Here is a 14,215-nt window from a genome sequence, read left to right as displayed (position 1 = left end):
TAGTTTGCACCGTCTCACCTTGACTCCCAGGATATGCATCACGAAATAGCCTAGCAAGCTCAGTTCCAACGGTAGCGACCCATTTCCCCAATCTCGCCAGGCTTCTCGCACGCCCAACAACCAGCCTTCTTTGTTATATCCAATGGAGATAGAACCCCTAGGGTTGCCCCCAGTAGGCCCTTTACTCCGGGACGAGAAGGCTGGTGCTTGATCAGAGCTAGAACCAGACCCGTGCCGGAACTACGTTAGGCGCGCGTTCGCTAGGTTTTTTTTGTGCGGGTGCTGTACCGAGTAGCTATGTGTCCTGTGTGGTTTGTTGATGTTGGGACGAGGGAATGGTGGATATATGTGAGGGAAGAGTGGGATAGGGTAAGTGTCGAAGGTGGTCAAATTATACATTCTGAAATCAATCCAAGAACTCACTCTATCCCGCAAACTCAATCATAACCTACACATCTTCGTCATCCACCCACACCACATCTACCGGATCATCCTCCTCCTAACCCACTCCCCAAACCCCCCCTCATCAACACTCTTGCTAAACGCAATCCAGAAAGCCTGTTTCTCACTAACCGGACTCGCACACCTCTCCACCATCGCCTTGACATTAACCTCCTGCAACCCCTTAATCGCCATGACCTGCTCCACCCACTCTAGATCCACGCCGCCGAAATCGCCATTTCCACCAAGCCACTCATTCTTCATGCGTAGCATGGTGTCGAAATCAGAGGGTGTGATGGGGGTGATGGCGTCCCAGCCGTGGTCTGGTTTGCCGGAGATTACGTTGAGGTTTAGGGTGCGTAGGGAGATTGGAGGTACTGCCTCCGAAGTATCATCGTCGGAGGGAGAAGATGGGGTAGCGAGGTATTCGCATAGACTTGCCCATTCAGCGCGATCGAATTCCTTGCTGTATGGCAATGCCTTTTTCGTTACACTGATATGCCGTATAGAGGCCCGGCTTCTGGGTGTCAGGTCGGAGAGAAAGGGTACGGCGGCTTCGATGCTGGTGTGGAAGGCGAAGGTGTAGGTTGAGTAGAGGATTTTGCTGGCTTCGGCGTGGATTTGCTGGTTTAGGGATAGGAGGGAGGGGACGGTGTAGCGGAGGTGCGATGTGTAGGGCGAGAGGAGGACGCGGTAGGTTGTTGGTGTTGTGGTTGTTAGGAAGGGACCTTTGGGGTTGTCAGTATCTAATGAATAATGCCGTTTTAAGGAACAGTGTCCTAGACCATCTCTAGGTCTACCCCAAGCCTTCTGTAGACGTACCGGTTCTGATGTGGTATGTACTCCTTCGTCTCCACGTCTTCGGGCCTTGCGACCCTAGCCATGGATCCATGGTCCGTACGCTCAACGTACAAGCATCATTGTTCGTGTCATCCGAAAGATATGTGTGAAAGTCGGGGATCAAGTTTGCGACTGACGTTCCGTTTCCAGTCGTGGGGGTCGTCGAGGGTAGAAGCAGGTACTCGTATATCATGAGACGGATCTCGAAAGGAAGACGAAGCAACGGCGAGGCTGGAAGAGCATCGGCTTGGTAAGATGCTGACTCCATGGTGGAAGTTTGCCAGTTGTTGGATTTGGCGCGATGTGAACGGAGAGTGGAAAAAGGTGCAGAACGTGTCGGGTCGCTTCCAGATACTGTATGCTCCTCCCTTCTTGAAGTACAGTCGTCAGCGTTTCTCAGCGCCTGCACTTGATCGGTGTATCGCTGCAGCCAACAACGTCTTCCCAATCTCCAGCTGACCGAACCCTCAGCCAGTTAAACGCGACAAGACACTCCACAATCGACAAGACTCGACTGAAAAAGAAAAGACGCAGTCAATCAGCGCAAAACGTCGACGCAACGCGGTTTTGCTTGTGTGCCCGACAGACCATCAAGGTGTTGCGAATTGGACGCTTGAAAACAACGCGTGCACTCGCCAAAAGATAAATTCCGGCCAGCACCATGATGACCTTGACGCATTCGCCGAGGCAGCTTTGCCGGAAAGGGTAAGATGCCATATGGCTATCCTTGCAACGGCTTAGTCGTGGATCATGGCGCCGGTAGCGCGCCCGGGCGTAGATAGATGGATCACGTTCCGAGACCGTTATCGTTGATATTGGCGGCGGTGAGCAATATCGGCAGCGTTGATTTGACATTTGACACATATGCCGGTGCCTGTATCGCTATTTATGATTATTGATCGCGCTCTTCGTCAATTTCTAATCTCAGTCAGGTACCGAGGTAGTCTTTGTCTGGAAAGTTCCAAAGCAAGTGCGTTGATGCAAGCAGCGATGTCTGTACACCGCGACAACACATAACGACATCCCGCGAAATCTCTCGTCATATCGAATGAGAAAAGCTTGCTATCGCGCAAGACCCTGATAACGTGAACGCACGCCGTTCCAAGGCCGGCCGACCCGCGATCACTTGCATAAACTGCTTTCTATCGGCCCTTTCGGAAACGACTCGGAATACATGCCCTGGCCTGAGCGCAGTGTGTCATAGCGCGCGCGATGGTCAGGAGAAGAGACTTTCCTTGCTAAGACCCTGCAAAGTCTCCAAGTTTGCGTCAATGTTGCATGCGCGAGCGAACATCGGGAGATGTTGAAAGAAAAAAGTGGAGAGAGGATCGCCGGTTTCTCGGCGGCCAGGAAACGGTACGTACCTGCATTTGCTAGGCCCTGTGCCAAGCATTGAACCTAAGTACTGTTAAGCTACGACAAGCACGACATGAGTTCATCATCAAAGCCAAGAAGAAGCGCAATCTTGCGTCATGTTCAACGATATGCATTGCTCAGCTGTAGCAGCCCAACTGTGAACGCCATCGAGCTACCTAGATTTGCTCTTTGCCCCCCAGGTTCCCTAACCCATACCCTAATACAGTAGTTTCCCTTTCTCAAAGTACCGGAGAAAAGGGAAACAAGCCAACCACAAGCAAAATCCAGAACAAAACAAGAATCTTTTTGAGTTTATCCCTCCCTTGCGGATTTACAAAACGCCTCGCGACTGAGCACGTAAGTTGACCCAATTGGATTTGTGACACGGAACCTTGGAAAAAGAGAGGATGCAAGAGTAGAGGAACAAGAGGAGAAGAAAGGAGATTGTCATAATACAAAATCTGAGGCCTATCAAGCGTATCATGGAAACATGCTTTTCGTGCCATCAGCCAACTCAAAGTGGACGTGAGAAAGAAAACAATGACCTCGTGTCGTACCAGCTCATCATGATGATATGACTAGGCCATATTCCTCTTAACAACGCGTCAAGCCTCTCAATCGTCCAGTATTTGCATAAGACGGGCCCTAGTGCTGGCCGTAGTTTCCGCCCCAACCTCCGCGGTTGTAGCTGCCGCCACCATATCCTCCGCCAAAGCCGCCGTAGTTGCCGTAGCCACTCTGCTGCTGGTGGTTGCCGGAGTTCTGGTGACCTAGACCACCGAGACCGCCGTACTGGCTGTTGCCGAGGTGGCTTGGGTAGTTACCGTAACCTTGCTGGGAGTGTTGGGGACCGCTCTGTCCGGGAGTGCTCTGGTTGGCAGAGCCGGGGCGACCAGGCTGAGCACCAAGAGCCGCTGGGCTGGGTCCACCGCTCTTGTAGTCGTTGGAGGGCTTCAGGGCGTCATCGTTGAACCCTTGGCTACCCTGCTGTCCGTAGGAGCTCTGGTGGAAGTTTCCTGGTCGGGTAATGGTATCGGGAATGGCGCCGAATGCAGCAGCGCCGGCAGTGGCGCTGGGGTTCTGAGAAGCTCCAGAGGCTGAGCGACCGTAGTCGCCGAAGCCTGCACCCATACCGCTACCGCGATCATGCAAAGAGGAAGCGCCGAAGCCGCCTGCATTGGCGGGGGACGACGAGTGCTGGTCGAATGAAGCCTGAGGAGACATGCCGTAGTGAGGCTGGTTGTACATGCCACCCTTTCCAAACGAACCATAGCCGGCTCCTCCCTGACCGTAACCACCGAATTGGTTCACGTAGTTAGCGTAGTAGGGGCTGCCATAGTACGGGTGACTGTATGGGTAGCCTGCGTTATGCGCGTTGTGCGCGTGCTGGCCTTGAGCGGCATGTCCTTGTTGGCCAGCCATGGCGGCGGGGTTGGGAGTGTTGTGTCCGCTGTTCTGAGCATCGCCGTATCGGCTCTGGGTCTACAATTCTGTCAGTATACAATGCGAGAAGATGTAGAGTTCCGTCTTAGCTGCTGTCCTTACTCTGCCCGTGTCATGTGCCATCTCTGCCCAGAGTTTCTCATTCACATGAGATGGTTCAGATTGGTCGGCATGATTATCGGTTTGGAGTTTGGCGAGCTGTTTCAGACCTTTAGAGAGTGCACTTACCTGTGGGATTTGACTCTGCGAATAAGCAGAGTCAGTAGGTCCAGAGCCAAAGGCGCTGCCAGTGCGCTGCTGAGCAGAACCAGCTTCCTGCTGGCTTTGTGCAATGGGCTGACCGTAGCTTCCATAGTAGTTCTGGTATTGCGCGCGTTGTTCGGCAGTGAGGTAGTTGGAGGGGTAACCGTCTGGGGCAGACGAGAAGGCACCAGGCTGGGACGGGGCCTGGCTTTGTTGGCCGGGGTAGTCGTAGTTTTGCGATTGGGAGTGGTTCGACTGCGGGATCTGCTGCCCGAATGGATCGTATGGCTTCTGCGGTGGGGCGGAGGCCTCTGATTGACCATACCTAGCAAACTGGTTGTATGGCTGGTTCGACTGAGATCCTTGGTTCTGCATAGCCTGGGATGCAAGCGGGTTCGAGGGAGACTGCTGTAGGCCGGGCTGATGTTGGGGCACAGGGGGCAGTCCGGGGGCCTGCTTTGGTGTAGGAGCGGCCTCCTGTTGAGGAGCATCTTGGGATGCTTGGCGGGGAGCGGGAGGGAGAGAAGCCCTGGGCTGCGCGACGGGAGAGTGCTGGGGCGGCTGTGTCCTCGTCTCCGCCTCTTCCCTGTCTTCGTCGACATCTGGATCCGAGCCGTCGCCTAATCCCATGCTACCGAATTGGACTGCTGCCCTGTCCACGGCGCGGTCTCCGGGCATGACCACAGCCTCCTGCTGCTCCATCAACCTCCTCTGGTAGCTTGCGCTTCGGTTCGGGGTTCCAGAAGTCGCCTTCAGTGCGGTCGTTTGGAATCCTCCAATAGCGGGGCGACCGATGGGTGCCTGTGTAGGACCGTTCAAGGGGGTCGCTACAGCACTTCCAACATCCTTCGAGCTTGCGACAGTGCTGAAAGCTGTCTCCGTCTTGGGTGGGATGGACGTGTCAGGCAGGTGCTCAACATTCTCTTGCGTAAGTTGATCTCCGGAGGGTGTGAGGGTGACGTCAGGGGCACCATCCACACTCTTGTCCGGCGTCATCTTGGACGTATCTTCGGCGGTGATGGGCGGTGTCTGGACAGCCTCATCTGCAACTGGGGGTATAGGCAGTTCTTCTGCTTGCATGGCGGGCTCTTGGGCAACTTGGTGCGCGGGCGTCTCGTTGGGTACTTGTGAGGGCACTTCGGGGGCAGCAGCGGCGGCGGGCTTCGGAGCTGCCTTGGGAACTGCGGGGACGGGCTTGGGTGCAGCAAACATGCTCGCCCAAGTCTTCTTCGCGGCTGTCATAGTAGCCTCTACGACAGGCTTTATGGCTTCGGGGGTCGCTTCAGGCGCGTGTACGGTCTCGTCGTCCTGTTTGGTCTCCTTGGACTCTTCTGGCACCGTGGGCGTGTCCCATGCAGCGGACTCGGTAGTCGGGACTGATCCAGCAGCCGTACGAGGTCCACTGGCGGCGCCTCCACGACCGCCACGAATTCCACCGCGACCACGATCAGTGCCTCGTCCGCCACGGCCGCCGCGACCGCTGTCGACTCCACGACGGGCTCCGTCGGGCCGGCCACGCAGGCTGGACGCGCCATCGAGGGGGACGTTCTCCTTAGCCTTGGAGCGGGACCTGTCCTTTGCTTTCTTTGGGACTTCTGAGAATTGTGAGACGGCGCCTGCAGTGGTTAGTAATGTAATCACGTGCGTGTGAATCGTGGATGCAGCCGCTTACCCTCACTGATCTTCTCGATGGTAGTCTGCAGGTCGCCGTCAGATTCTTCGATTGCGAGGACGAGATCGGCGTCGGTCCAGTCGGGGAATAGCTCCTTCAGTGTGGATAGCTGTGACTGGTAGCGCTTCTTAAGCTCGCCCAGTTCGCCCTGGTCTGCCGATGTGTCAATGTTGGAGGACGCGCTGTCGCCGTTGGTCTTTCTGGGGCCCCGGGAGCCGTATGATGCCCTGCCGCCGCGGGCAGAGCTCCTGCCTCGCGCAGGCCGAGTTTGTGCTTCAGACATTGGATGTGTGTGATGTGTGGGCAAGCCGCGGGGGACTTATTGGGTGTGTGTGTGTATGTGGGCGGATTGGTGGGCAGGCGAGGTGATGATGTAGAGGGAAGGTAAAGTTGGGGAACAGCTAGAGGAAGCGACCACGTCGGCTTGGCGCTAGAGCTTCCAATGGCTGAGGACGCGGCAGGGTCGCGTTGACTGGGGCTGGAGCAGGCGGGCGGGTGTGCAGATGCGAGGGGAGGGCTGAAGGGCAATTGATCTACGAATAGTAAGAGTGCCTGTCCCAGCCTGCCGTGATGCGCGCGTTAACCTGTCACGTGCGCTCCCGTCGGGCCTGGTCCACTCTCGTCATCGCCTCACTCCACCACCGACCGATCAGGCGCCGCCCACGACTGCGACACCAACACGCAGCCATGCAGTCTTCCGCAAGCAAACGCGTACTGAGCACCCTCGCCTCCAAGATCCACCCGCAGCTGCCCCTCTCCCCGCGTGAGAGTCAGCAGCTGCTCTCGTTGCTGACCAACTCCTTCCGCGCCCACCTCGACCACGCCCACCCCCTCGCACCTGCCGAGAGCAACCCAAAGAAATCCACACGCGAGTTGACCATCAGCTATGGCCAACGCAATCCCTCCGCGAACCGCGCGACGTCCTCGTATGAGTCAGCGACTCAGCACATCGACTCCATCCTGACCAACCCTCTGTTTGCGGTCAAACCCCGTCGGAGGGGCTCAAGGTCTGCTGCCTCCGACATACTGAGAGAGCCCATCGTCTGGTTTGTCGATGAGATAGCTGCAGGTTCTGCCACTCTACCAAAGGCAGCCATGTGCCTCGAGCTCCTCGAGAAGACCACGGGCCAAACCTCGCCACTCAAGGATGGCAGATCATCTGCAACTGTACTCGTCGAATGGCTCCGAACTAGCGGCTCAGATACCTCGAAGCAATTCCTCGACATGTCCATCTTGAAGACTGGACGTGGCAGTAAATTCCTAGACAAGTTGGTGGCTCTCTTCGTGGCTGAAGGCGAGACCACCGCGCTCTGGCGCTGGTTCATCCGGCCAAACGAACAACGCGTCAAGGAGACTGGATTAGACGTGACACGCATAGCGACCTTCAGACAACAACTACTGGCCAAGATGGTTGTATTCGCGGCAGACAACAGCTTAGCGAGCGGTCTGGCTATGTTCATGCAGGCCTTCCGCCTTGTGGAGAATGCCGGGCACGAAGCAGCCTACGATATCCTAAGATCCGCCGGTGGCCACCTGGTGAACCGGATCATCTCCAATACCGACGATATGCTCGAACCCGAGATGTATCAGTCGTTCCTACTGTCAACACCACGGTGGCTAGGGGAATGGAGTCCGGCAGTCGAGTCAATGCTCTGGCTACATCACCCTTCAACGCCCAGTACGGGCCCTGGACTTCATTTCGTCCAGAACCCTGCCGGCGCCATCAGATTCGTTGAAGCATCCCGGAGTCGACGGAATTTCCTTGTCCAGCTCTGCCTAGGGACCGCTCGGCAGCTGATGGAGCAGGAGAATTTTGCTGAAGCGCAGATCGTGATGCAGTTCACAAAAGATCATTTCGCTGATGTTGTTCTACCGAAAGAAGCAGCCATTGAGCAGCCAAAGGAAGACTCGAGGAAAGCACGCAGGGAACAGGAAAATCTGCGGCTGTTAGATCGCCTGGTCCTGACTTGACCAATCTCTTCATTCCATCAATTGTAAATAGCCGCGACTGGTTCGCAGGTATTTTTGGGCGGGCAACCCGAAGATTCCATAATTACTTATGTTTGTATATAGGCCTTATGGTAGTGCACCGGGGTCTGGTCTCGGCGTGCGGGGGAACGCCTACAACCTGCGTCATATCACGCGAACACACGAACTCACGATCATAATAATCTGCAAACATGCGAAGACATGATGTAATAAATCTCACGATCGATTCATTTCCATGAGCTGATCTAAATAAGTCTCCTATTGACTTTTGGTATCGCTAAAAACAAAGTAACGAAATATGCCGTATCATCGTGATCTCATCGCCCCGCTCTATGCCTTGAGCTCACCACCGTCGGTCTCCTCTGGCCAGACGTCGTAGCCGAAGGTGTCCTTCATGTTGACGAAACGAGTGTGTCGTCCATTGGCGACCTCCTCGACGGCGTCAAAGTCGGCCTTGCTCAGCTCGGGAATAAGCCAGTTGCTCTCAATACGCTTGGGAGTGGAGCTCTTGGGCAAAACAACGTAGCCGCGCTGGAGACCCCAAGCAAGCAGAACTTGCGCAAGGTCGTAACCGCTTCGCTCGGCAACTTCGTTGAGCTTGGGGTTGGTGCGGACCTTCTCGCCGGTGCTGGGGACCTGGTTCTGGGAGCCGAGCGGCGAGTAGGCAGCGACGAGAATGTCGTTTTCCTGGCAGTACTTGACGAGCTCGGTGTTGGGGAGGAAGGGGTGGACTTCGATCTGGTTGATCATGGGCTTGACCTTGGCGATGCTGAGCAGCTTCTTCAGGCCGGGGATGGTCCAGTTGGAAACTCCGATGGCCTTGGCCTTGCCTGAGTTGTAAATCTCCTCCATGGCGCGCCATGTTGGCTCCGGATTCTCGGTGAGCTCCTTCTTGATGATGTATTTGCCGTCGGCGCCCAGCTTGGGCATGTGGTTGTCGTCACTCTCCGCGGCAATGGGCCAGTGGACGAGGAACGCGTCAATGTAGTCGACGCCCAGGTTCTTCAGCGAAGACTCAAAACTCCACTTGACCTCCTCGGGCTCGTGCAGGTGGTTCCATACTTTTGTGACGATGAAAAGATCCTCGCGCTTGACGTTGGTGTTTTCCTTGAGGAAGTCGCGGACGGCCTCGCCAACTTCGCCCTCGTTCTGGTAGAACCATGCGCAGTCGAGATGGCGGTAGCCGGTCTTGAGCGCGGTCATTACGGCGGCGTAGGTCTCGCCCGATGCGCCCTCGCTGGCAAAGGTGCCGAATCCGACGGCTGGCATGATGACACCATTGGAAAGCTTGAACGTCTTCTCGTTCTGGAGGGGAGCCATATTTGCGGTGTTTGTAATTCTTGAAGTTTGAAAATGTGTCTTGAAAATGTAGAGTCAAGATGAAAGTGGTCAAGTAGGTTTTGAGATGATTTATTCAGCGGCAACAGCGCGTGCTGGGACTGTGAAGCTACATATATCCAGCGTAACCTTGGTTGGTCTGAAATCTCTTCGCTCTTTCATCATCGCCCATCTGCTCGGACAGCTCCCAACCACGCTGCCGGCCGTGACCTCAGACCGAGAGATTCCGATCGCAGAAGCATCTCGCAGGCATCGGTCCCATTGCGAAAAAACTCCATAATAGTCCCATCCAACAGTTTCACGTAGACCCTCAGAGTAGGCCGTCAGCAGCAGCGATGACGTCGACGGTGGACTCAGGGTCCACAGCACGGGCCGAGCGCTGCCATTTTGATTGCTGGCGCGGAAGTTTTGCCGACCTGAGCTTCGTACAGGTGAAAATGTGGAACGATGTAGTCCCAATAGTCGTGCGGCTCTGCCGTTGTCAGCCACTCGTTTAAGCAGATCACTAGCTGCCTTCGCCCTAATTCGGCGAGCCGCGGTTACCTCGCCCCACCCATCCTTCGTCACTCCCACATGCTGCTGCAAGTACCGCCGCGACTGTCTGCAAGCTGCCTGCACCATCTACACTCTGCTACACTCGCTTCTACTGATTCCCACATGTCGCATACTTGGTGTATGCACGCCAACCGCCTTTGACAGGCGGTGTACCGTGCCTTATCTTCCGGCCGCGCTCTGCTTCCGGTCAAATGAGGCTCTGCGCTAAGCTTTCACGGCTTCGGCCAAGGGTATACAACGCGCATTCCAGGTGTTGTGGCGACTCACAGCACTACGCTGCTATCGGTCCCCAGTTTTCGGCGATAATACGGCGGTGACGGTATCCAGTTCTCATTCTCTGGTTCAGCAAACTTCTCCACTAGTGCTGCTATGCACGGCCACTACAGCAGTGTAATGATGTCGCGCTGTGGGTACAGAGGTACTTGTTGAACGCTCACAGTGCCAGAACGTGGTTGGTGTCACCGGCCTGAATCGGGATAGCGAAAAGCTCCTGCGAAACTTTCCAGAAGAGATTGGCGAATGATGATGGCATCTGGGGTTCATGGACGTCGCTGCCTGTCACTGTGACAAGTGATGTGATATATAGCCCCTCCCCCAGAGGACCCTGAGACTGCTCTTTCATCATCACAACTCCACATCTTCAGCATCACATTCAGCTTCTGAGAAGACTGACACTACTACTTTCTTCACTTGATACCCCATTCTTATCCCAACTTCAACCACCATCATCATGTCTCCCTCCGCTGTTGAGAACGAGGCTCAGACTACCTCCAACAAGGCTCCTGAGCTTCCCATCCCAGCTGACCCTCAACAAGATGGCACCGACAACACCGTCGAGGTCCCAGCGACCCGAAGTGCCATGGCCGACACCACTGGCTACATGCACAACCTCTCCCTCTCGCCTTCCATGAAGGAGAGGAGAGGATCCCGCAACTCCTTCGGTACCTCACTGCCCATCCCCCGTTCCAAGAGGCAGTCGAGGCTCTCGTCCGTTCACTACCCCGATGGCCGTGGTGCCGCTGTCCGCCCTGGCATGCCCCCGATCCAGCCATCTCGCGACATCATCGCTGCCCAGCTTCAAGATCTCGCTGGCGAGAAGGTCCGCGCCGCCAAGGACATGGCTTTCGTCTTCGACATTGACGGTGTCCTCGTCCACGGTGACCGTCTGATCCCCGAGGGACAGCGCGTCCTCGAGATCCTGAACGGAGACAACGAGCTCGGCATCAAGATCCCCCACATCTTCCTGACCAACGGTTCCGGTAAGCCCGAGCAGGCTCGTGTCGACCAGCTGTCCAAGATCCTCCACAACCCCATCTCGACCGAGCAGTTCATCCAGTCGCACACTCCCATGCGTGCTTTGGCCGAATACTACAAGACCGTCCTCGTTGTCGGTGGTGAGGGCTACAAGTGCCGTGAGGTTGCCGAGCAATACGGCTTCCAAGACATTGTCGTCCCTAACGACATCATTGCCTGGGACCCCACCATCGCCCCCTACCGTGTCTTCACCGACGAGGAGCGCAAGACTTCCCGTCCCCGCGACTTCAGCAAGGTCAACATCGAGGCCATCATGGTCTTCTCCGACAGCCGTGACTACGCCACCGACATCCAGATCATCATGGATCTCCTCCAGTCCGAGAACGGCAAGTTTGGAACTCGCGCCAAGGACCCCGTCTCCCAGCGCATCCCCATCTACTTCTCCCAGGGCGACATGCTGTGCCCCACCGAGCACCCCTTCCCCCGCATGTCCCAGGGTGCCTTCCGCATTGGTCTCGAGGCCATGTACAAGTCGCTCACCGGCGTCGAACTCGAGCGTGTCGTCTACGGCAAGCCCGAACTGGCTACCTACAAGTACGCCGACGAGGTCATCGCCTCCTGGATGGAGACCATCCACAACGACGAGAAGCTGCCCGCCAACATCTACATGATCGGTGACAACCCTGCTTCCGACATCGTCGGTGGTAACATGTACGGCTGGAACACTTGCCTTGTCCGCACCGGTGTCTTCCAGGGCGGCGACAACGACGAGCAGAACCCTGCTTCCTTCGGTGTCTTCAAGAACGTCTTCGAGGCTGTTACCACCGCTATAAAGAAGGAGCTTGGCGAGGACTTCAAGTTCAAGTTTGACGACAAGATGAACCCTGTCAACCTTGAGGGTGGCCAGTCTGCCATTGCTTAAGTGCTTTGATGGGATAAGAGTTGTTGTACATAAGCATTTTACTGGCGTTTCGTGTTTTTTTTTTTCGGGATTATATCCTTGCATAGCGAAGCTTGCAAATCACCTTTATAGATCAAACGAGTTTACTATACAACTGGGTCTACGGATTCTGGGTTTTCGGTTTTTATATAGATTACGATGAATTCTAAAAGTCTTCTACCTCTTACACGATGATTTCTATCATATGCTCAGAATGTGAGGACTTTGCTTATTTACGGCATGATATTTTGTCTACTACCTCTTGGTCGCTTGTTCTCTGCATGCACCAAACTCATCGCTCTGCTACATCTCTCATACTCAAGAAAGACTACTCATCATCATCATCTCCAAACCCCACTAACGCCCTCCTCAGCCTAACCTCCCTCCCCACCCCATCAACCTCCCACGTAGCCTTACACTCATACCGCCCCTCCAGCCTAACCCAAACATCCCTCAACAAATACCTCGCCAGCGTCCTACTCTGATACAACACGAACTTCTCATTTGTAGGACTGATCTCGTCTTCTTGCTCTACCACATCTTTCTTCTGCGGACGAGGACTGGCTAAAATAATCTTCCGGGGTGATATGTTGGGTTGGGTGGTTTCGGGTGATAGTTGGAGACATGGGTCTTCAGTCCCGATGGGTACAAAAGTATCCCAAGCCGGTACACCATCAACAATCGGAGTCGAGCCTGCTACCGGTGAAGCATGAGTGTCGTACCATAGTCCTGTCGCGCCGATCACGGCTTTGACGTAGAGGGTCCAGGAGAGTGAGAAGCCTAGGTTGCGGTAGGAGCCTGCCTGTTTGCATTTGTTAGCCTTGTCCTTATTCTCATGATAGTTGGTCGGAGTCGTCACACTGTTTCAACGTGGATGTGTGTAGGGCGGACTTACGATGACGGTATTCCCCTTCCGCCTAATCACGAAGATACTGCCTGCTTTGTTCCTCTCCACCTCACGTCTATACACGAACTCGTCCACCCGCGGGTCTAGGAACGCTTCTACACACTCCTTGTTTGTGTGACTGAGAATGGTGGCGATGGCGTCGCTGAGGCGCGGGTACGCGGCTCCGACCAGCAGGTCTTGAGTGTTGAAATACGCGTCTAGGTCGATAACATGGGGAGCGCGGACGGAATCTCTGCTCTGGTCGTAGTAGAAGTACTGGGAGCCGGGCAAGAAGACGGATGTCATTACTTTGTCGCAAATGTCGCCGGCAGGGTTGGAGTAGTATGTGTTTTGCAGTTCTTCCAGTTGGTCTCGGAGGTCTTCTTCTTCGCGGAGGAGGGCGTCGGAAGCGCGTTTTGTGGGGGAGGATGGGATGAAGGAAGTCAGTGTGGCGCTGAAGCGGGAAAGAGTGCTGCTGTTCGTTGGCTTTTGCGGACTGTTTTGGCCGGGGGGCTTGAAGGTGGCTTTGAAAGTGGAGGAGATGTGGCTGGCGTCCAACTCGGCCCATTCATCGTCGTCGGGCTCCCAGAGCGGTTTACCCTTGAACGGAGAGAGGTCGCGAAGACTGGTTGGCATGGTATTAGCGATGTCGGGTCGTTGTGTGCGAGGTTGCGCGGGGAGGTGTGGGCTAGAAGAGAAAGGCGAGTTGAGGGAGAGCGTCGAGCTACTGGGGGAGCTGTCGAAGTCTTCTTGAGCAAACAGTGGTGCGATTTCGGAGCCGTGCTCTGTTTGCGCCTCTCCGACGTCGAGATCGGATGATGGAGGCGGTAACTTTGCGGCTTGCTTTGGAATCTGGTCCGCCCAACTGATTGTCCGGATGCGTCTTGAGGTAGGTCGTGGCGATAACGATTTCGGTGAAGTCGGAGCGGTCTTGCTCATCTTGGAGGCCTTGTATTTTCGATGCTCGAAGTCATTGCGTTTTGCACTGATGCTGTCTTCACTACGAGCGCGTAACAGCGCATTTCCCCCAGCAATTTTGGAAGGCGAGCCGGAGTGGAAGATCGATGTCAGCCCTGGAAGCATGTTCATAGAACTTCCCACCACATAGTACGAGGAGCCTGACGATGACAGTTCGGTCGAGCCTACAGCTACTGACCGGTGATCTTTAGCTCCATCTTCTCTACGGTCTGCCGTGTTACGACGAAACAAGGAGCTGAAGAAGCCTCCACTTTGACTATTGCTCAGCGAGCGCGGTAGA

General features: G+C 55.4%; 6 protein-coding genes across 6 annotated transcripts; 2 read left to right on the top strand and 4 right to left on the bottom strand.

Annotated features, from left to right (window-relative positions):
- Positions 1-480: 480 nt before the first annotated feature.
- J4E90_000211 (uncharacterized protein) lies at positions 481-1,549 on the bottom strand (the record flags this gene model as incomplete). Its single annotated transcript, XM_051429808.1, has 2 exons — positions 481-1,169; positions 1,264-1,549. The coding sequence occupies 2 exons, from the start codon at positions 1,547-1,549 to the stop codon at positions 481-483; spliced, it is 975 nt and encodes a 324-aa protein (XP_051295295.1).
- Positions 1,550-3,282: 1,733 nt separating this feature from the next.
- J4E90_000210 (uncharacterized protein) lies at positions 3,283-6,278 on the bottom strand (the record flags this gene model as incomplete). The annotated part of the gene is made up of 3 exons (XM_051429807.1): positions 3,283-4,119; positions 4,309-5,939; positions 5,996-6,278. 3 exons carry the CDS (start codon positions 6,276-6,278, stop codon positions 3,283-3,285), a joined length of 2,751 nt encoding a protein of 916 aa, XP_051295294.1.
- Positions 6,279-6,682: 404 nt separating this feature from the next.
- On the top strand, positions 6,683-7,966 carry J4E90_000209 (uncharacterized protein; the record flags this gene model as incomplete). The annotated part of the gene is made up of 1 exon (XM_051429806.1): positions 6,683-7,966. The coding sequence occupies one exon, from the start codon at positions 6,683-6,685 to the stop codon at positions 7,964-7,966; it is 1,284 nt and encodes a 427-aa protein (XP_051295293.1).
- A 348-nt stretch (positions 7,967-8,314) lies between these two features.
- GLD2 (Glycerol 2-dehydrogenase (NADP(+))) lies at positions 8,315-9,304 on the bottom strand (the record flags this gene model as incomplete). Its single annotated transcript, XM_051429805.1, has 1 exon — positions 8,315-9,304. The coding sequence occupies one exon, from the start codon at positions 9,302-9,304 to the stop codon at positions 8,315-8,317; it is 990 nt and encodes a 329-aa protein (XP_051295292.1).
- Positions 9,305-10,607: 1,303 nt separating this feature from the next.
- J4E90_000207 (uncharacterized protein) lies at positions 10,608-12,053 on the top strand (the record flags this gene model as incomplete). Its single annotated transcript, XM_051429804.1, has 1 exon — positions 10,608-12,053. The coding sequence occupies one exon, from the start codon at positions 10,608-10,610 to the stop codon at positions 12,051-12,053; it is 1,446 nt and encodes a 481-aa protein (XP_051295291.1).
- Positions 12,054-12,936: 883 nt separating this feature from the next.
- Positions 12,937-14,063, bottom strand: J4E90_000206 (uncharacterized protein; the record flags this gene model as incomplete). Its single annotated transcript, XM_051429803.1, has 2 exons — positions 12,937-13,957; positions 14,059-14,063. The coding sequence occupies 2 exons, from the start codon at positions 14,061-14,063 to the stop codon at positions 12,937-12,939; spliced, it is 1,026 nt and encodes a 341-aa protein (XP_051295290.1).
- Between the last annotated feature and the right edge of the window lie 152 nt (positions 14,064-14,215).

Source organism: Alternaria incomplexa (assembly GCF_024043165.1).
Source record: "Alternaria incomplexa strain BMP 0042 chromosome Unknown scaffold_1, whole genome shotgun sequence".
In the NCBI taxonomy this organism is placed as follows: Eukaryota; Fungi; Ascomycota; class Dothideomycetes; order Pleosporales; family Pleosporaceae; genus Alternaria; species Alternaria incomplexa.
Note: the sequence above shows the minus strand (reverse complement) of the source record. Positions and strands in the feature narration are given on the sequence as shown.